Genomic DNA, 20825 nt, shown 5'->3' with positions numbered 1-20825 from the left:
AATAATAAAAACAGCATGGTCTGCCTCCTGGGAAGGATTTGGAGCTGCAAAAGCACCAGGGAGGATTTACTCGTGCCCGCGGCTGTGCCCCCAGGGGTCCCTACTGCCCACCAGGGTCCCCCCGGCACCACTGGGAGCGGTGTTGGGAGCACCGGGCAGCGGAGTCACGTTTGAGTCTGTGCGACGTCCAAAGCACACACGGATGGTTTGGAGCAGGATGCCAGAACCACCCGTCATCCTTCACTTTTTTTTCCTTTAGTCTTCACTGTAATCCTTTAATGAATTAAGTGGAGCAATTAAGTACGATTTTTTATTTATTTATTTATTTTTAAAGAGAACATGCATTAAAATGGAGCTGGGTGTTTTGGCTGTTCAGGCAGTTAATATGATAATAAATGCAAAGCCCCTCAGCTTCAGGGATTCTCCATACCTCTCACCCAGCCCTTTTTCTGTTTATCTTTCTGGCAGGCTGCCTTCATCTTTATTCTAACGAAGGTCGACCCTTCCTCTTGCTTGAGCTCTGCCCAAACTGCACGAGACAGGGGGAGGAGGTGTGGGTGGAGACTTAGAGCTGCTTCAGAGCAAAAGCCCCAAACCAACATCAGTGGTGGGGAGCCTTGTCGCAGCAGAAAATGGAGAAATCCCCTTTCCAGGGGAATTAGGAGTGCACCCTGACCCTGGGGCAGGGTCAGCATCACAAACAAAGCCCTGGGGCGGTGGGGCTGCCCTGCAGCCCTCTCAGAGCCACCTTCCTGGTGCTGCAGGCAAAGAAGAGATGTCCATTGCCTTCATCCAGCTCCCATGCTTGGCCTTGTACACATCTTTCGCAGCTACAGCGCAAACCAGGAGAGCCATGTTTACAGGGGATGCTGAAGGGACACTCTTCTTGCTTGGCAGGCTCGCCTTCCCAAGGCGGCCATTTTGAGGCCCGTATCTTCTGGTCCCACCACCCCTCCTAGATTGCACCCCCCTTCCCCAACCCTCTGATCCCCCTCACCCACATAGTCCCTGTTTGATTTAACATATATCTAACTACAGACGGACATCCGTATGCCTCAGTTTCCCCTCCTATGAAAATGAGATTAACCAATCCTGCCTCAGCCTTCAGAGGATGCAGGCAGTGGGAGATGTCGAACAGCTGGGAGAAGTTGTAGGCCAAGTCAACACCTGGACATGCCCTGGTCCTCCTGCTCTCATCCCAAGTGTTTTATTCTTTGCCAAGAAGCCTGCCGGCCCCACAGATATCCTCAGCCCCTCAGCAGTGATGGGAAAGAGCCCAGCACTGCTAAAATCCAGCAGCACAAGTCCAAGAGGAAACCACGGGGACATTTCTCTGAACGCTTGGGCAAAGCGTTTCAAAGAGGGTGAAAGTCTCACCCATAGCTCCCATGGGCCCCTGGTATCCCTCAGCACTATGAATCGCTGTTTGGGCTGGGGCGATGCCTCCATAATCTGCATTTTTCTCACTTCTCACTCTTTTTAACTTTCTTGTTTTGATCCAAATGCATTTCCTGTCACCAAAAGGTCTCGGTAGACGTCCTCCGACCCATCGAGCTGGCCCAACAGACCTTCTGCCTCCATGGGAACTGCACCATCCTGTTTGTGGGCGCAACAGCCGCCCCCAGCTGTGTGCCGAGGGCTGGGGAAAGCTGTTCCCATTGCGAAACGCTCCCTGCCAGATGTGGGCAAGCCCTCCCCCACATCTGGGGAGCAGGCAGCCCTTTTACTCTTCCTCCTCAGGTGTGGCCTTGACCCAGAGCAGGAGAAGCCTCGGAGATGATGCTCTTTCCCCATTTCTCCATGGCAGTCTACCAGCTTTTTGCCTGTAGGACCACAGTTTTGTAAACTCAGATGGAAGGCGATAACACCCACAGAAAAGTAGCTTCACTGCTGGGAGAGAAGTTTCTCTCCTTTCCTTTGATAGCCTGTGGGAAATCGGTGGGAGTTTGGAGAGTGGGTTTGTTCAGTAGGACCAATTTACGGAGATTTGGGCTACTGGTCCCGGGCCTGTTGGTGGCCACCACCCTTTACAACAAGGCTGAGACCCTACCTTTCTCTGTAACAACACAAACAGGGCTGTAAAGGTTGCAAAGCCTGCAGTGATCATGGCCAAACATAACAGTCAATAAAGCTGGTGACCCTTGCTTGATTGTCCAGTTCAGCCAAAGCAAACACTTTTCCCCTTAGGCTGCTGTGCAAGATGCTTCAGAAATGAGGGAAATTGCTCCCACAATGTCCCTGGGAAATCTCAGGGACACACCATCCATCAATACCAGCAAAATATTTTGCCATCTGAGACAATAGCAACATCTCCTGCTGCACTGGTACAAGCCCAGACACTGTGCTCCGGCTTCCTGTAAACAAGAGCTGTTTAGCTCTAAATTTTTCTTTTGGCTCAGGCTCCCCTGGTTCAGTGAGGATGGTATCAAGATAATCATCCTGCGGATTGTATTCTTGGTACAAGGCTCCGTTGCACAATGGCACCTCTTTATAATGCCCTAGGAGCACGGAAGATCCAGGCCGGCTTTCTCCAGGCATGACTGGGCGTCAGGGCTCAGCACCGAGCCAGAGACATGGTAGGCAGCGAGGATCTGAAAGGGGAGCAGGAAAGTCTGGGGCTGAGGCAATTGATTGATAAAGAAACATTAACAGCCTGATGTGCAAAAGGAGAAGAGGTTCTGGACAAAGGGCTGTAGTAGAACAGAAATATTTTCCCAAGGCAATACAGAGGAGAGGAGTGGTGTTTCCTTGGGCAAAGAGTTGGTGGTCCAGGATTTTTAAGACCAGACCAGAAAAAAAACCCACAAGTTATCTCGCTACTAGAAAATGGAACTCCACTTTAAAAGGGTTTTCTGCTTAAGTCAGGCAGAAAGGAGACCTCTGAGTGAAGCAAGAGAGGACAGGCAGCCCCCTGCCTGACCTCCCAGCGCCTTTGCGATCCCTGACACACAACCCAGCGCACTGGACTAAACGTTAAGTATCCCAAGCTACTTGTGTGGGAGCAATAAGGGGAGAGAGACATCTCCTGAGGCCCATTCCCTTTGGATGGACACCTGAACTTATGGGCCTGCAATTTAACCTCTCATCCCTGCTCTACTCTCCAAATAAATTAATTCTCTGTCCTCCTTCCCCACCCACAGTAAAGACCCAGCCATTTCCCATGTTCTCCCCTCTGCTCTTCACCCCCCCCCCCCCATCGACCTCTTTCGCTTGCACCACCAACAGACTGAAGCTTGGTCTCTCAGGCAGGATGTTGGAAAGGGGCTGGGTGCCTTTATCATTCTGCCAGAGCCCCAGCTCCTTCCTCAGCAAGAGCTCAGGAAAGGTTGAGGACGAGGAAAGGTCTCTGGGGCCCTGCCTGGGCTGGGGGCCACGATGCCTTGCCGTGCATGCTGGGGAGAAGGGGCTCCACCGTAGGGGCTTCAGAAAGACTTCTGGTGTCCTGTCAGGCTCCTTCTGGGCAGCACCATGACCTGTGAAGCCTTGGGAAGGACACCGGCACCTTCACAAGAGGTTAGGAGGGCTGAGGGATCCGTGGCACAAGAGGCACTGATTGCGTAGGCGCTCTGGGAGCATGAGGCCAGTGATGCTATCTCAGCAGCTGAGAAACCTCCTGCCAGGCCTGGAAGTGAGAGCCCGTTCCCCGGGCACGCCAGCAGAAGCACATCACCTCACCGTGCCGTGTGCTCTAACGGAGCCCCCCGCTGTGCCCGGTGGGCAGGTTTGCTTGAGGTCACTTCCCTCGCCTTGCGGGCTCCTCTCCACGCAGCCACACGCCGCTCGGGCTCGGCCGCCGCCGCCGCCGCCAAGGATGAGCTCAGCCACCCGGCAGGCGGTGCGGGCCGACGGGCTCGAGATGAGCTAATGCCTGCTCGGTGCAGGCGGACGGATGGGGAGGAGGGGGGGCACGCTGACTCCGTAGCTCATCCTTTGACGACAGCCACGCTCCATCCCATGCCCTCACGGGAGGACGGTGCCCAGCTCCAGGGCTCCGTTCGGCTCAGATGGTGGGAGCGGGATGGTAATGCTCCCTGCTCTCTGCCTCCGGGTCTTCATTGCCTTGCCTGCGACACCAAGCCTTCTCCCGGGGTCTTGCACAGCACCTCGCCCCGTCCCATCAGGGTCCCATCTGTTTGCAGAGCGATGACATCCCCTCCATGGGCTGGCATCCCAGCCTTCTGTTGCGCTGAGCTCCTGACTCTGTCGTGGTGCCAGATGGCTCCGGAGGCAGATGACTTCATCCCTTTTAAAGGGGCAAGGGATCTGGCAGCTGCACCCGCAGGAATCAGCGCGTGTCGTCCTTGGTGGTGAACCAACGAGGGGAGCGTGGCACAGAAGTGACGTGACCCCACAGAAGGTTTGGAGAGACTTGATTTCCAGTCCAACACCACCGATATCCTCATGACCTTCACCCTCCACAATCCATTGGGTTTGATCTGTCCCACAAAATATCCCTGTGCAATCCCAAGGAAAATGGGGGTCCTGATCCCAACGTGAGCTCTGTGGCGATGCCCTCCTGTGCATGTAAGGACAGGGAATGGGAGGAGTTCAGCCCCAAAAGCCAAAGATGTCTTAGTGGAGCCTGCACTGTATATTGGGGAGACCAGGAGATGCTGATCAATGCTGTTCACACATTTCTTTGCATTGCACCAATTTCTATCCCCAAAACGAAGGGTGATGGGTTTGATTGGCCACCCACCAGCTGGTCTGAGTCAAACCCACCCATCAATGGGCTCCTCTCAGGCCTCAGGCTAGGGTAACCTGGAGATGCTCTACAGAAATCCTATTTAAAATTTGTGTCTGCTAAAAAAGGTGATTCTCATCTCAGTGACAATCAGGTTTGCTCACAGAGATGTGGTTCAGCGCCTCTGGGTGCCATGCAGAGGGGTGGCTGCAGAGGGAGAGCTGGGCCCACCCTGTGCCCTGCGCCAGGCTTCATCAACGTGGAGATCTGGCAGGTCTGGGGTCCCACAGACACCCTACTGAGCGAAATCAGACCAAGAGAAAAGTGAGCTTTAATCAGCTCCTGCTCTTTGGTTGACTTTCATAGCCAGGAAAGTGGGCATCTCTGTCCATTAAATCTTCCCTTCCCAATGGAGCAGGACACCCAGTAAGAGCTCAAGCCAGCATGCCCCTGGCTATGCTAAGGGTGACAGCAATATCATTTTGTCCACGGGACGTGCAGGAAGAGATGGCAACTGGACAGACCACGGAGGGCTGAGGGGATGAGAGATGCAACCCTCCTGCCCTCCCCGAGCTGGTGCTTGCCCTGCTCAGCCCGCTGGGAGCCGTGCCAGGCTTTGCAGCTCCACGGGACCCATCCTGACTCCCGGGAGCCGCTCCGTGGAGGTTATCATCAGCGCTGGTCAAGGAGGTTTCAGCGCACACACAAACACAGGCAGCCGATTCCTGCGCAGGGCAGGATCCTCCCCACCCCCAGTGCACACGCTCCCGCTTGTTGGGGAAAAAGCTGCTGTTGTTCCAGGCAGATAATCGCCCCTTCCCTTGCAAGTCCCTGCACGCTCCCCTGCAAACATACCCACAGAGCATTTCAGCACAGCAGATGCCGAGGCTCAAAGGCCAGACCCACAGAGCGGCTCTCCTTCTGCAAAGGGGAAACAAAAGGTGTTTGTCCCTGCGGGAAGAGGCTTGCTGGCTGCCTCGGCTCTGCCTCGGGGCCCCTCGGATCCTGGCATGCCAGCGAGTGGACATTTGCTGTAGAGCTGGAGAAGGCCTGGACGAACCAGGCACCATGGGAGAGCAACGGGAGCTGGGACAGCTTAGGAAGCACCTTGCAGTGTGCCCACCGGGAGGACAGCTGCCCATCCTCACCACAATAGCTACAGCATTTCGGTCCCTAATGGGCCGCCTCACTTAACAAGTGCCAAACCCAAGCGAGGGTGCTAAAGGGGATTGCACCCTCGTGTCTCCTTCTGAGGGCATGAGCATCTGGAGAAGTGCCCCAGTGCCACATCCCGATGGCACTGCCCTGACCCCCAGTTCCAAGGTGGCCACGCAGGGGACAGAGCTGGGGACCAGGTGTAGGACAGGCTGGAAGCGGGGCCTGCAGGCATGTCTTCAGGAGGCCGGCAGGTCTGGTCCCCAGGGCAGTCAGCAGGCATAGCCACTGGCAGCAGGGCCCCTGTAGGATTTCTTGTCGGTCCAGAGAGGCCCGTGGTGATTTCCCTAACCTAGCCTGAACACGCCGCTCCTCTGCACAACGCCTTGCATGCAGCTAACCCGCAGCTGAAAATCTTGGCCTTATCAACAGGAGATCTTGGGAGGAACCAGGAAATGAAATCTCTCGCCATGATTAGGGGAGAGGAGCGTCCTCGCCAGAGAGGTGCCGGAGCCCTGGCATCCCCTGTGCCCTGGAAAGGGACCTGTGGCATCCGCCAGGGCGAGGTCCCAGCAGCGGGACGTGGCGGGGTGAGAAGTTGACACCAGCTTATTGGGTTTTTGTTGTCTCGCTTGATTTACTGGCTGAGCGGTGAGAAGCAGCACTCAGGGCAAAGCCGGGCACCATGCACAGCTCCATCTTTCTTCCTGCTTTCCTCCTGGCACAGCTCCCCCGGGCAGGATGATCCTCTGCTTGCAACCACAGGCAGCTCTGCAACCCGCCCCTTGCTGCAGGAGCAGGAGCTGCTCTGCTCCATACCTAGAGTGCTGCTCAATGTTGTGATTTAATTAGGAAAGGCAATATTTTTTGTTAAATTTTCTGGTATGTTTGGAAAAATAAATGGGCTTTGGGACAATCAAGTCCTTCTCCAGGTCAGAATTATATCCCCAAACTCCTAGCTATTTTTTTTTCCACCTATACTTGTTGAGATAATGTCTTTTGATGTTTCTCTGCTGCATAGCCATGGAGCACAGTCTTCTCTGAGAAGGGGAACTAGGTACCCTGCAGCCCTCTGCAGCAGACGAGGTTGTTAACATGCTCTGTCAGTGCTGTGGAAAGGAAGACCAGTGTTCCCAGTCTGCTGGCCATGAGGTGGAGCTGTCAGTGGGTTTTGCACTTGCTGGGTGTTTGTAGGTGTTTTGTAAAGGGACCACCTAAAAGCCACCCCGACCTTCTGCCCGACCATTCCTCAGGCTCTGCCTGACGCGTGGCTCTTCCACAAGCACCAGCTTCCTCGTGCAACCTCACAGCGACAAGGCATGGCATAAAAAAGGGGCTGAAAGCGGGCTTCTGTCACCGCCTGGGAGAGCAAAAAGTGCACGAAGGAGAGCTGTCTTCTGGGTGGCATGTTAGTCTCCTGCCTTGATGAAGAACAGCATTTGCAGCCTTGTATGCTGATAGCTCTCAGCTCGCTACACAAGATGAGACCAAGGGCCCCACGTCCGTCAGATGCAGGAGCAAGGAGCACCATACCCGGCCGCTTGTGAAAGGCTCCGCATGCAGGGAAGTGCTGGCTCTTGCAGCAATCAGCTGATGCCCTGAAGCCAGAGGTTTGCTCACTTGTACCTTGGTGTGTCTAACTAGAATACGCGCATTGTTCTGAGCCCTGCCTCAGCCCCATTGAAATCCAGCCACCAATACCTGATTTTCTCGCCTTCCGTGGCTGGGAGACGCAGCTCCACGGAGGAGCTTTCCTTTCATTCCTCCGAAATGCAACACCCACTGCCACAGCTGACTGATCCTCGGGCCCATTGTCATGAGATATCTTCACGAAGAGGAGCTGATTAGCTCATTCTAGGTACTCTTACGTCTACTATCACTTTCATAATCCGCAAAACTTCAGGTTCCTTGCAGGTCATCTGCTTCAACCAGCTGGAAGAATGGACAAGCTGAGCATGTAAAACCCTCCTCTCTCTCTCAAAGAGACCCTCAATGCTGGGCTTCTCACTGCGAGCAGCAGGGATGGGGGTGGCAGTGGGACCACCAGGCTGGGGCTTCCTGCACCCAGCTCATCCACTAACAAATCCCACTTGGAAGCTCTCATCCCATCCGTGTGATGAGAGGCACACCACGTCATTGTCATTATCCTGGTTTATTTGTAATGTTTTATTTCTGATATACTGAAATATCTACACTTCGGGGATGTTTCCTCTCCGATTCTTGGTCCAAACTATTTTCTAGATTTAGCCTAAAATTCTGAATAATTTTGGTTCCCTCAAAAATGCGTTTTCTGATGAATGTACCAGATTTTTCTGGCACACCTTCACTGACAACCCCAAATAGTCCAATATCATGTGCCAAGCTCTTCCCATCTTTTTGGATTTGGACCATTAAACCACATGGATTTTCCCATGGAATGGTGTCCAGTGATTTAAGTCACTAGTGTCTCGTGAACTCACAAGTGTCTTCTCTTGTCCGAGACAAGTTCCAGTTGAAGCTGTATGTCTGGATGAAGGAACTCTCCTCTACCTGCTGCCATATTCACCTCCGTCATTGCCCCCTGCAGGGAGCCTCAAAAGGAGTGGTTATACACCTATTCAGACTGCTTTAAGTTAAAATTGTCCAGTGGTGGTTTTAGTTTGTTTTTGTTTGTTTGTTTGTTTGTTAAAAAAATAAAAATAAAAGGAAGTTCTCTCATCATTTCCTCTTCAAAAAGCACCACAGGGGAAAAAACTTTGCATAAACTTACACCTTTATTACCCATGTGGAGCTGTACACCTCTAGTTCTTCAAACTTTATTGCAATCTAAAGGGGATAGATCAACATTTCCTGAGGGTTGGCAGGGCTGAAAGGAGGAAAGGAAAGGAAGGGGACTGGCACAAAGAGGGCTGAAGGTGCCCACGGACAGCCGATGTGGCAGGGAGCAGCACTCCCTGGGTCGGCACGCGACAGCAATGCCCAACTTCCCTGATTTTGCTTTTGCCAAGAACATTCCCCCAAAGCTGCGGTGCAGGGTTTGGTCTCCCTGTGCTGCCGTCTCCTCGCTGCCTCCCTCTCTCTTCTCTGCCTCCTGCCTTTTCAGGACAGGGACCACCTTTTCATCCTCTGCCCGTACAGCGCCGAGCACCCCGAGGCTTTCTGGCGGCAGCTGGGGTTTCGGGGGGCTCCCCCAGCACAAACAACAACAACCTTCAAAGCGCCTCTCGGCACGCAGCTGCTCTGAGGGCAGCTTCAGGTTTCCCCCACCCCCTTCTCCCCATCCCTCCTTGCAACACCCACCTGGCAGCTGGTTAAAAACAGTCTTCGGGTTTTTCAGGTGTGTTGGAGGGATTTACCTGACATATTCCCCCCCCCACACACACACCTTCCTTGCAGTTGAGGTCCTGGATTTCATGGCAATGGTAGTTAATCTAACAGTAGAAAGCTCTGCAATTATTTGGCTCTAAGGCTTGGGTGCTTGCCCAGCTCTGACACACGCATGCACGCACACACACACACAGGTTCACTTCTGCAGCGAGGGTGCGAGCGATGCCTCTCCTCCTCCTCCTCCTCCTCCTCCTCCAGCCCGTCACGGAAGGGCTGGCTCTCCAGCGAGGGAGTTCCACCTCCTGCAACTTTCTCCCTCGCTGCTCCCAACCTGTGCTGCCGGAGTTTCAGCCAGCCAAATCCCTTCTCGCAGGAATTTCTCCCAGCCCTCTCCTCCGCTTCGCAAGCGCCATGGACCCCCGGCAGCCAGCGAGCTGCTGCCGCGGGAGGGGATTTTCAGCGGCGAGGGCAGGGAGGCAGTAAACTTCAGGAGAGGTCTCTCCTGTCGCAACAGGTAAGGCACGCTGCTCGCTGCTGTGGGAAGTCGAAATGACTCAGGGAGAGGTCTGTACAGCGTGGATGGAGGAAGGCATGGAGGATGGAGAGATTGAGTTGTGAAACTGCTTTTTCGCGTGAGTGACTTTTGCTGGAAATGGCCCCGTCCTAAAGATTTGGGCTTTGGGACGCAAAGGGAGAGCTTTTCATCTTTTCCTCCCTTCTGGGAGCCGTAGAGTGGGGGATTATGGACGGAGATAGGAAAACCTTCGGCCCCATTTGCATGGAATTTGCACCCAGTCTTAACTGGACTTGGCTGGGAGACCTGAGCACACCGCGGCCAGAGCGGGCAGGTGGGCTCGGGGCAGTGAGGGCAGCAGGCAGGCGAGCAGGGGCCGAGCAGAGAAGCGCCCAGGCGCGCACACGGGGCAGGGTGCCTGCAGGGAGCGTGCTGGGGCTGGAGCGGATGGAGGTGCTGCTGCACGAGCCGTGATGGCGCCCGGCCGCGGGCTCGGCTCTTGCAACCTCACCAAGGGGCAGGCGGTGCCCCACCGGCCTCCTGCCCCGTCCTCCCCTCTGAGCCAACCCTGGTGCTGGCTCAGAGCAGGAGGATCCCGGAGGATCCCCGAGCGCAGACACGGTGCTGGTGTCTCCCAGGCCAGCTCTCGGTGCCCGTCCTGGTCCTCTCCATGATGGGCAGCAGAGCCTGGGAGCCCTGCGCACCCCAGCCCCTGCCCGACTCAGGAGTGCACACCAGCGAGTGCAGGTTTGCATCGAGGCAGGTCTTTTCGCCATCAGGTGATGGCAAACCAAGATGAAACCCTCCAGCAAATCCCGTCCCAATCCGTGGCGCGCACAGGAATTATTTCTCCTGTACATGTGCGGTGTTGAGAACAGAGGTGAAAATGCAGGGAAGGAGACCTGGGCTTGGGGCAAACCAGGCCCTTCCAACAGCAGTTATCAGCTAATCAGCCTCCCAGGGCAATTAGAGGGCTCGGTGGCGTGCAGCGCTGCGGCTGGGCAAAGATCAGCTGTCACACGACGGGGCTCGCTCCGGACAAAACTCTCTTAAAAAAGCTGGTGCTAACTGTAAACTCTCCAGGGTTCATGGAAAGTCCTCCTGGTTTGTGGCTGGAGCTGGGGGGCTGCGTGGGGGCCGGCAGGGCTGCAGTGCTCCTGCTCCTGCTTTGCCCAGGCCAGCAGGGCTCGGTGTGCCCAGGCTGCGGGGTGGCAGGGAGCCCGCTGGGTCCTCCGCCCCGGGGCAGAGAGGGGTACGGGACGTGGCAGGAGCTGGTGCGGCGCTGCGGGCTGCCAGCTCCAGAGAGCCAGGAGGTTATCGGAGCCTCGGGGTTGGAAAGCAAACAGGCTGTATCAGGCTCCTGAGGAAGGCTGGGCTGTCTCGGTATTCGGGGAGGCAAAAAGCACCAGGCTTTGTATTGTGCACCCTTATCACCTCCTAATACGCAGCGCACCTCTCCTTATCGGGACCAGTTCAGGGACATCCGCCTGTCTGATAAGTGCTGGGGTTCCCTAGGGACTGAGCAGGCTTCTAACCCCGCCGGGTGGGCTCAGCCTCTGCTGCTCTGCCCTCCGAGGGCAGCCGCTCCCCTGCTGCAGCCTGCGCCGTGAGCCCGTTTCAAACCCGAACGCTCGCAGAAGGCAGCGCGTCTCCCAGCCCTCCAACCAAACACGCATCACTCATAGGAGAAGGGAGAGTTCAAAGGAGGCGTAACACCTGGAATCAAACATCTGTTAGAAACTAATGCGTTTTGCATCCTACGCTCCTGCCAACTGCTCCAAGGCAAGTCCTAGAGGATTGTTGCAGCTACCTCCGCGCTGCAGAAGTGGCATTCCCTGCTCTGTGCTCCTCTCTTTGTGTTTTGCCACGTGTGGAGTGTGCGAGTGCAGCAGTACCTTGAGCACTGGCCTTTCTCCTGTATCATGCACAGGCATAAGAGGATTAAATACCCTCCTTTTTTTATTATTTTTTTTCCCTCTGGGTTGGCAACACTGATGCTCCATTGTCTATTAGCAAGCTGATTTGCTGAGCAAGCGATTTTCCTCTCAGCCACAGTTTTTTCCTTGGCAATGGGGCAGGTACCAGTTTATTAGCAAAGAAACTTTCTTTCCTAATTCTTGGGAGAAGGAGCTCCAGGGAGGGGCAGGCTGCAAGGGCTGTTAGGAAGGTTTGTAGCTCAGAAATGAACGAGCAGCAGGTTTGAAATAAACCAAAGGAAGTATTTTTTTTTTTCATACAGAGGGCATAATTAAATTCTGGAACGCGTTGCCACAGGATATTGCAGAGGCGAAAAGTATACTCGGCTTCAGACAAGGTTTCGATCCATTTGGGGTGGATGGGTGCAGAGGAGGTTGTTAAACACGGCAGCCCAAGAACAGACGATGCTCCAGCAGCTGTTTGGATGTTCTTCTGTTGTGGAGCTCCACAGGACTGATCCCTGTGCTTTGGGAAGGTGCCGTGACTCAGGCAGCCCGGGACGTGCTGGTTATGCTATGAACAGACTCCCTGGGCTCAGGCTGACCAGGACGCTGCCCTGCGTGTGCAGGCTGGCAGCAGGTGACACAGGTGCTGCTGCGTCGGTCACAGCTGCCTGCTCGCAGAGGTGTCGCAATGCCGAGATCTTTCAGAGAGGTGTTTCCAGCAGACGGTCCGGAGTGGGAGGGAGAGCAAGGAGAGCTGACAAGGACACACTGCGGCAAGGAGACCAGCCTGGGCAAACATGCCTGTCTGGGGGTTAATCCTTCCTCGGCTGAATCCCCAGGCTCCCCAGGCCCTGGGCTTTGCAGCAGCTTGTATGGCTCCGGTACATCGGGACCGAGCGCTGTGGGTACAGAAAGCAGCAGCAAATTAGGTGGGCTGCCGCAGGCAGGATTGGGAGCCAAAGGGGTTTTATTGGCTTGAGGGGATCTCGTTGCGTTCAGTAAAAGTCTGCTGCAGGGAAATTCTGTGGCACAGCTACCTGCGTCCTTTTACAAGTGAAGATCGCGCCCTGATCAACTCATTCATTGTGTCCTCAGTGTCCTTAGGCTGCCTCTGAACGTGCAAGAGGGGCGGCAAGGAGCAAGGCAGACAGATGGCAGCAGGCAAGGATGCTGCAGGCAGAGCGGAAAGCTGCTCTCCCTGCTCGCCTTCGGGCACCAGAAGGGAAAGACCAGCGGGGTGCTGGGCAGGGGAAAGAGCAGATATTCCTACTAGCGCAGGGACAGGTCTGCGGCTGAATGAGAATTGCCCGGGAGGAGAGAAAGAGGCAAGGAAGGAGGCACGGAGGCTGCAGGGCAGAGCGGAGCCGAGCAGTCCGTCCTGCTGGGCGCTGGGCTCCTGACCTGCATCCATACGGGCACGTGGTCCTTTGGCCAAATCTTCACGCCAGGATGCTCTCAGACTCCTTCCCAACAAATTTTGCCAATCGCAGGAGAACGTGTGCCTTCCCCAGAGGGAACCATGGGAAGGGCATCGGAGGGCTGCCGGCACTCAGGTGACGTAGCCCGTGTCCTCGCTGCAAACACCAGGGGTGGGTTAAGGCACGGACGAGGTCCCCCGGGGTCCAAGATCTCAGGGCTGGAGCCCCTTCAAACACGGGCTGGGGGGAGCTGAGCCCAGCCCAGACTCACGTCTCTAGGGGGTCAGATGGGGGCTGTGTGCTGGGATCCCAGAAAGGATCTCACAGGCTTCGCAGCACCTAAATAAACAGCTGTTTTGTGAGCAGCAGGATTCATGAAGCTTGGTTGCCCGCGGCGCTCACTCTTGTGTGGATTCTCTGATGTCTAATAATTGGGTTGGGCTCACATTAGAGCCTTTTCTTCCAGCTGGGAGTCCTAATTTGGATTTCTCTCCTCTCTCCTGCTGATTTTCACAAGCTTGTGCAAACCTAATTCCTTTCAAGTCTTTACCTATCTGGTTAAATTTGGCCGAAACTGGCCGTTGGATCTAGAAAACAGCAGGGAGAACCGACAATGTGGTCTCACACAGCAGCTTCCCTCAGTGGTCTGACGACAGGGGAGCAATTATCAGTGCAGGATGATTCGCATCCCAAGCACGAGGAAAATGTGAAAGGTTCCCTATGGCTTTTGGCAGGAGTTAGCAATCAAGAGCGAGCCCGGGATCCCTCGTGGGCTCTTGCAGCCTGTGCTGACGGTCACGGCACGGGCGCTGGGCCGGCGAGTTTGCAGTGACCGAGGTCTGTGGCCCTGTGCACTGACAGCCTCCGTGGGAACCGGCTCCCTGAGAGCGGCCCCGGCAGCAGCAGGGTCAGGGCACGCTCACGCGAGTACCTGGAGGCTGCGGCTGCCTCCTGTGCCAACACGCCTGGGCTGCTGCTCCCCGCTGCCCGGCCCCTCGCAGCCTGCCTGCCGAGCGCCTCCCACCCAGCTCCCTTCCCTCCGGTACTGCCCGTCTCCAGCCCCCCAGTGCTGCTCTGTGTCGTGGGCAACAGGCAGCCAGCCCCCATCAGAGCCACCAGCGGGATCTGCTGCGTCCTGCCCGGCTCCTGGCTGTCCCAGCTGCTGTCCTTGGTCAAGGAGACAGTCACCATTCCGACAGCTCCTTGGTTGTCCGTGCAATGGCAGCTTCTGGACCGTGGGTAGGACTTACCCCTGCTGCGGGTAGCTGGGGAAGAGAGGGAGTGATCAGCGAGAAAGGGACAGGCAGGGAATGTGGAAGGGGGTTAGGAATACTGCATAAGGGTGCTTCCCTGTGCCCATGGTGCAAGCAAGTCAGCCCCCCAAGTGCCACACTCCCTGTGGGACAAGAGCCGGTGGCAAGGCAATGCTGGCCCTTGGCAAGGGCTGGGTGCTGCGGGGTGGCTGAGCTGCCAAGCCTGGGGGCATACAGCAAGGTGTCGTGGGGGTCGGGGAGCTCAGCTCCAACCCCAAGGCCAGAAGCAGCAGCAGAGGCTCTGCTTCTGGCCCCAGGATGCTGTAAAGAGGACTGGAAAGGCGCTGCATGTGTCGTGTGGACTTCTCCTCCAAACCCAGGGCTGCAGCTGGCTGTGACATCAAGGAACCCCTTTGGGAAGGGGCACCCCCAGAGCTCCTACCCGGTGACAGCAGTCCCAGGCAAAGCCACCACCACGTCCTGCTCTCAGTGTGAGGTTCCCTCACCCCCCCCAGGCCTCCTCCAGGGATCCCAGACCCCCCCCGAGAGCTCCGTGGCTCCGGAGCTGTGCGATTGACTCTTGCTCTGGAGCGATGTCGCAATGCCAAGGCAGATAAAGATCGCTGACCCTTATAGCTGTGTGGGAAGCTCAAGCCTGTTCAAGTTCCGCGCGCCTCGCAGACGAGCTCCTGAAGGCTCACAACAGCGACAGAAACCTCAGCTATGTGACACACCGAAGCCAGGCGGTACTCAGCACGGTGCTGACAGCAGTACAAAATCAGGCTCCCTGGGATCCTTATGGAGCACTGGCTGGAAAGCACGCATCGTGGGTGGACGGGGGACAGAGGAAAGCCTTTGGTTTCAAGTGCAAGGTGTTGCCTTGCACGTGGAAAGAAGGGTTGGAGGTGAAGACGTGTAGGGCCTGATTGCTCTGGTGGAGGAGCAAACCAGGGTGGCAGGCAGAGCAGCGGGACACGGCCAATGCCACCAGGATGGGGCAATGGGTCCCCAGGAGGAAGGGGTGAGCGGCTGGCTGGGGGAGGCACCGTGGAGGAAGGTGCCCTTAGAGCCATCCTGGAGCCCAGCATCCAACCGGGGGTGACCACCAGCTGTGGGGACAGACAGACCTTGGGACCGAGCACCCCGCTGTGCTCTGCTGCCAGCCCGGATCGTGGGCCTGGTGGGAGCCTTCGCTGGCCAAGGCAGATCAGACCAAGGGAGTGCTGCAGCACCTCGGAGCGAAGCAGTGTGTGCCCACCCTGCAGCCAGCAGCCCAACCAGAGACAGGGCTGTCCCAAGCACCAGCCTGGGGCCTGGACCACGCCACCCAGGTCGGTGACTCACTGGCTTCCCCACAACTCCCTCCGGAGTTTCCATTCCTCCAACACCCCTGGGAGCCTGCTCGCCCAAGCTCCCCGTGGTACCCGATCTCCCCAGGGTTAATGCGCTTGCCTGGTCCAGCAGGTAGGTGATGGGATGAGCACCTCTGTGGTGTTTGTAAGACTGCATCTGTCCCGCTCAGGAGCTCTGTGTGAATCTTGCAGTCCGAGTGAGATCCACTGCTCCATCGTGACGTAGGCCTGGGTTGTAAGAAGCACCCGCACCAGGTTTTAAATGACCAGCCGCCTCACTCCAGGCTGTTTAGCAAGCTGGAAACAATTTCCAAAGGTCTATCCAAGCTATTTGGAGATTGGAAAGATGTGACAGGGAAGGAACAGCCCGGCTGTGCCCTGGTGAAATCTTCAAGTCCAGCAAAAATCTGTGCCCACATGAGTGCAGTCCCCGAGCAGGCTGCTGCAGAACTGTCCTGCCAGCTCCGGCCCTTCAAAACCGATCCACAGGCACTGGAAAACCCTGAGATAAACTGAGGAAGGGAGCACCATAACTTCAGGGACAATTTACGTTAGTTTTCTGGCCCTGTGTTGTACCTCCAGGATGCGTTTCTTCTGCTTCGCTGCAAAACCAAACTCTGCACAACCAAATCTGGAGCCCTAAGGACAGTGCCTGCTGCTAGACTGGGCTCAGCACCCCACTGAGAGAAATGCTGCCGAGAACATGGGAACGGCTCCATGCCATGGCTTGGGAAGGGATCAGTTTGTTTGTTTTGCAAAGTCCAAGAGAAACAGTTCAAAAAATACCCAGCTCCCCGCAGAATGCAAACCCCACAGGCCTGGCTTTGTTAGATGCCAATGGGAAACTCAGCAAAGCTGAGCGAGGCACCAAGAACAGGAGGACCTGATCCCAACAGCATTGCTGCAATGAGGAAAGGGCAAGCATTATCAAGCACCAGCCCCCGAGCAATGTGTACATGGGTTATTTTACTGCTGGGAATCGGAACATCTCACAGACAGCCCAACACCTGCACAACAAGCGGAGTTTTCAATCGGTGACTTTCCAACGTGAAAAACCCCATGGACTGCTTTCTGATTGACCCTACTCAGAAGGTGGCCATAAGGAGATTGCCCTGACCATAGCTGAGCCCCTTCTGCTCCATTACCACCAATGCAGGAGAAGACAGAGTCCCAACTCCCACTCACTTTCCCAAATCCTCATACCCACAGTCTTATAGGATTTTCTGCCTGTGCTCTCTGTCTCTATTCCCCCCTTGACCACCAAACTTCAGACCCACCTCCGAGCTGCCCCACTGCTGGTTATTAGAACAACCAGACACATCTCCCTTCTTCCCCAGCTCTAGTGCTGGGAGCCTCCAAGGTGTTGGTGTGCTCAGGGATGGTTTGGGTCGGTATTTACTCCAGGTGGGAGGTTGTTTTGGTAATGGAGAAACAATGGAAAGAATGGAAAGAAAAAGTAAAGAGAGAGAAAGAGAGAGAGGGAGAGAAAGAGTTTGGGATGCATGCTGAGAGAAGAGCTGCAGGGAAAGAGCTATTCTTATTTTCCCATCAAAATTATGATTTTTCTCTGCTCTTCTGATCCCAAAACTTCAGGCCAAGCCCCCACTGCAGCCAGCGAGGGGAATGCTGCTCTTCGTGCATTCGTCTTGTTTTGTGTTTGGGGTTTTGATTGCTTTTAAATGCTCCTCTTGAAAGGAATCAGAAGGTGGGGCTGGGGCCACACCTGCTTCCTGGCAGGCTGCAGCGTTGGGCTGCGGTACAGCCAAAAAACACGGCAGCCCCACGCCCCGGGGCCCCCGGGGTCCGTGCCCCAGCCCCGGCCGCTCGCCCCGGCCGGCGGAGCCATGCCCTGCGCCGAGCCCCCCGCAGCGCCCGTCCCCGCAGCCGCCCCACGCACAGGCTTTGAACCTCGGCGCCGTGTTTGTTCCCTCGTTTCAAGCCAACAGATTGGGGCATGTCTCTGACAGAGGAGCACAATTTGGATGTTAAATTTAGACGCGCGCTCGGGCTGTGATTAGAGATACACGAGTGTTTACTGGCTCTGCGGGGAGTTTGCATCTACAGGGCTGAGGGCGAAGCCCCTCGAGGCTCTCTGATCCTCGCCTGGTGATTAGGAGAGGAGGCTGAATCACCACCTAATGATGCTCTGGTATTTCCCCCAGTTGGGAGCTTGCCTTCCATGCCTTGCTCCATCCCAGCGAGGGGCTTTCTCCAGCACATCTGCCCCCCGTGTGCACCCAGCTCCGGGAGGGCACCGTGCCCAGGGGAGCCATGCAAGAGTGGTGCAAAGACCCTTCGTATTGGGCAAAAAGCAGGATCAGAAATATCAGTCCCCGTGAGGTGATGGAGCAGGGCCAGGTGAGGGTATTTAAGTGCTTAGTGCTTGCAGCCCTGAAGCAGGTATGGCCCTTGCCCATGAGTCCCACGGATCGCGCACTGGCAGCACAAGGACATGGGACAGCACAGCTCAGAGGAACGGGCAAAATGTTTCTCCTGATCTACCAGAAAAAATTTCTCACAGGTGCAGATCTTTTCACCCAGTTCTGACATGGAAATCCTCAAACATCTTTGCAAGTACCCCTGAGCTTGGCAGCACTGCTCCTGCCCGGCTGCCCAGCTCCTGCCTCCCTATGGGATTTTAAGTGCCAATTGATTTTATTCCATTTCCACATTATATGCAGCTTTTCCCATGCTGCAAGTTGCCATGTTTCTGTTAGTTTGTTACTGACACCTGCCAGGGGAGATCGCACCAGGGCTTTCCCTGAGCCAAGGCTGTAGCTAACCAGGTTTGCCCCGGTTCAGAGCAATGTGCCCCATTTTCCTGTTGAGCTTCACAACAGCTTTTGGAAATGGCCCAGTCCCATTTCTGCACGGTTCTGCACTGTGAATGTGGTGTAAATGATTCCACTTTCTGCCCATAAGCAAAATGACCTATACATTAGCAGCTATCATTCTGTCATGTTTAGAAGCTGTCCTTATAATCTCTACATCCAAACAAATATGAAGCTGCTAGAGCTGAAGATTGGTATATGGAAAAAGAGAAGAGGATCTGGAAGGCCATCTCCATCTCTTATGAAGCAGTGGGCAGAATAAAGGTGCTGGAGAAACCTTGATTTAATGGGCCACACCGCTTTTTGAGCCAAATAAGAGACGGTCTGATAGCTGAGCTTGTATTCCAGCTGCTAATTAACATGAGGACAAGCTGGAGGGACCTTTAGCACATCAAGAGAGCAAAACTGTTAGCATGCCTTTTACAAAATTCTGCTGCTCCATCTGCAAACGTGGTCTTGTGCAGAACTGCGCAAACAGTAATAGGATTTCCCCAGTAGTAGTGGTACAGAAATTGTCCAGGCAGATACATTTGCAGTAATCGAGGTAATGAAATAACACATCTCAGAGCACGGGCAGGTGCTGGCAGGGGGCACGAAGGTCTCTGTGTGCTAACGTTAGGGCTTTGGGCATGGGGCCTGCTGCAAAGAGAAACTATGGGACTTCAAGAGCTGATAGTGATCCCTACTGGAAAATTCTCCCTAAATTTTGGCCGTGCCTTTCACTTTTTCAGATTATTTCCAGAGGAAATGAGGCTTCTGCCTCGTGCCCTGTGTGTGTAGCAACTCTCCGTCCCTCATAATAACTGCTGAAGCCATTGATTGCCTTCAGCCCAACTTGTAATTGAGAGCAAAGCTCTCAGAAATATGAGGTCACAACAGGTTTTGCAAAATAATTACCTGGACAGAGGAGCAAAACCCCACAGAGGAAAAAACAGCAATCTGAGCGAAGCCCTTCTTAGATGTCAGGAAATCTACAGGCAACAGCCAGGTTAAGGACATTCCAGGAGAGATTAAGAAGAAAGTTTGCATCTTGTTAAATGCCAGAAAACCCACTCCTTGCTCAAGGTTATCCTCCCATATTGAATTGCTGGTGCCCAAGAAGGCATGTGCTCCAGCTCTGGCTTTTCTTGTGGTTGTGGAGTTCATAACGTCTCTGCCTTGTGGGTTCTCTGATGTCTTATAAGAGATGAGTTCACACTGCCATTTCAGTACAATTGAATTAAAAAGTCAATTAGCCCAGATACAAAGCGATCGGCTTCATTAATTCTTCTGCTCATGGAACAACACTGTATTTTTGTTGCTGTTTTATCCTGCTGTCTTATTCCACTCTGAATTCTATGTGACTTTTCCTGCTCCCCAGTCCTAGCAGACACGCGCGCACGCAGCGTGCATACACCTTCTTTCCAGGTTCAGCAGTTGAAAATGTTGGAAGGGAGCAGCTCTAGGCAAGTCCCTACATGCTGCAAAACTTTTAAGCGCGGTTAAGTAACGAGCAGATCTTTTAAGAACATGGTTTTCAACTCCTCAGAAGGAACGGCGTGCCTTTCTGGATGAGCTAGCACTGTCCTCCACGGTTTTCTTCATATGCTGTGCATTTGTGACTGTGCTGTATTTCCTATAAGTGAAATGATGTCATCACAAAAACGAGTCTGAGTTTTTTTCAGTTATGGCAAATCCAAATGGCATTAACTCGTCTGAAACTCTGATATTCTCCTAGAGACAAAGGCTTCAACTCTGCTTGAGACCATTTGTTGCAAATGAATGGCCACAGCAGGGAGATTGCTGGATGATTGGCACCTACTTACTAAGGAAAATGTGATTGGAAGGGAGCATCAAATTTACAGCTTTGTATTTATCAGTAATTAGCTATCTCAGTGAGAGAATATGACACAGATTGCTAGTTAGGCTCCAATAATTTGTTCCTAACATTCAACTTGACTTATAAACTAAACTAGTTCTGGCTTTTAAAGAGATGAGTCTTGAAAAAGTGTCTGGAAAAACAAGTCTTCCCTGTTTCAATTAGGAATGTGCCAAATGACTGGCAGGTACTTGATATATAATTTAAATTTAAAAGAGGAAGAAACAGTTCTAGATAAAGATCTTCAGGGATATCTAGGGGAAATATATGCACCTATATTTAGCTCATCCCTGGCTTCAACCCCTAAATGCACACACAGCAGCACGCACTTAGCTTTTGAAAAGAACAGGCCTTGATCCTTTAACAAGCCCTGCAAAGCTCACTAATAAAGCTACAACCTTGTTAATCATGGATGTGCTCCCCGGTTCCTTCTGTGACATCAAACTCACGTCTTTGATACTCCATATTCACAGAGATAAATCACGAAACCACAGACTTTCACGAGTTGTTAGAGAAGGAAGCTGATGGCGGG

General features: G+C 54.3%; 1 protein-coding gene across 1 annotated transcript in view; it reads left to right on the top strand.

Moving 5' to 3' along the window:
• The first annotated feature begins 8671 nt into the window (after positions 1-8671).
• The window catches only part of FAT2 (FAT atypical cadherin 2), a 56275-nt gene continuing 44121 nt past the window's right edge, over positions 8672-20825 (top strand). The window contains exon 1 of the mRNA XM_080555664.1: positions 8672-9659. Within this exon, the coding sequence (XP_080411790.1) occupies positions 9318-9659 (342 nt within the window). The 5' untranslated portion in view covers positions 8672-9317. The remainder of the gene's footprint in view (positions 9660-20825) is intronic.

Source organism: Anser brachyrhynchus (assembly GCF_964034855.1).
Source record: "Anser brachyrhynchus genome assembly, chromosome: 14".
Taxonomy (NCBI): Eukaryota; Metazoa; Chordata; class Aves; order Anseriformes; family Anatidae; genus Anser; species Anser brachyrhynchus.
Note: the sequence above shows the minus strand (reverse complement) of the source record. Positions and strands in the feature narration are given on the sequence as shown.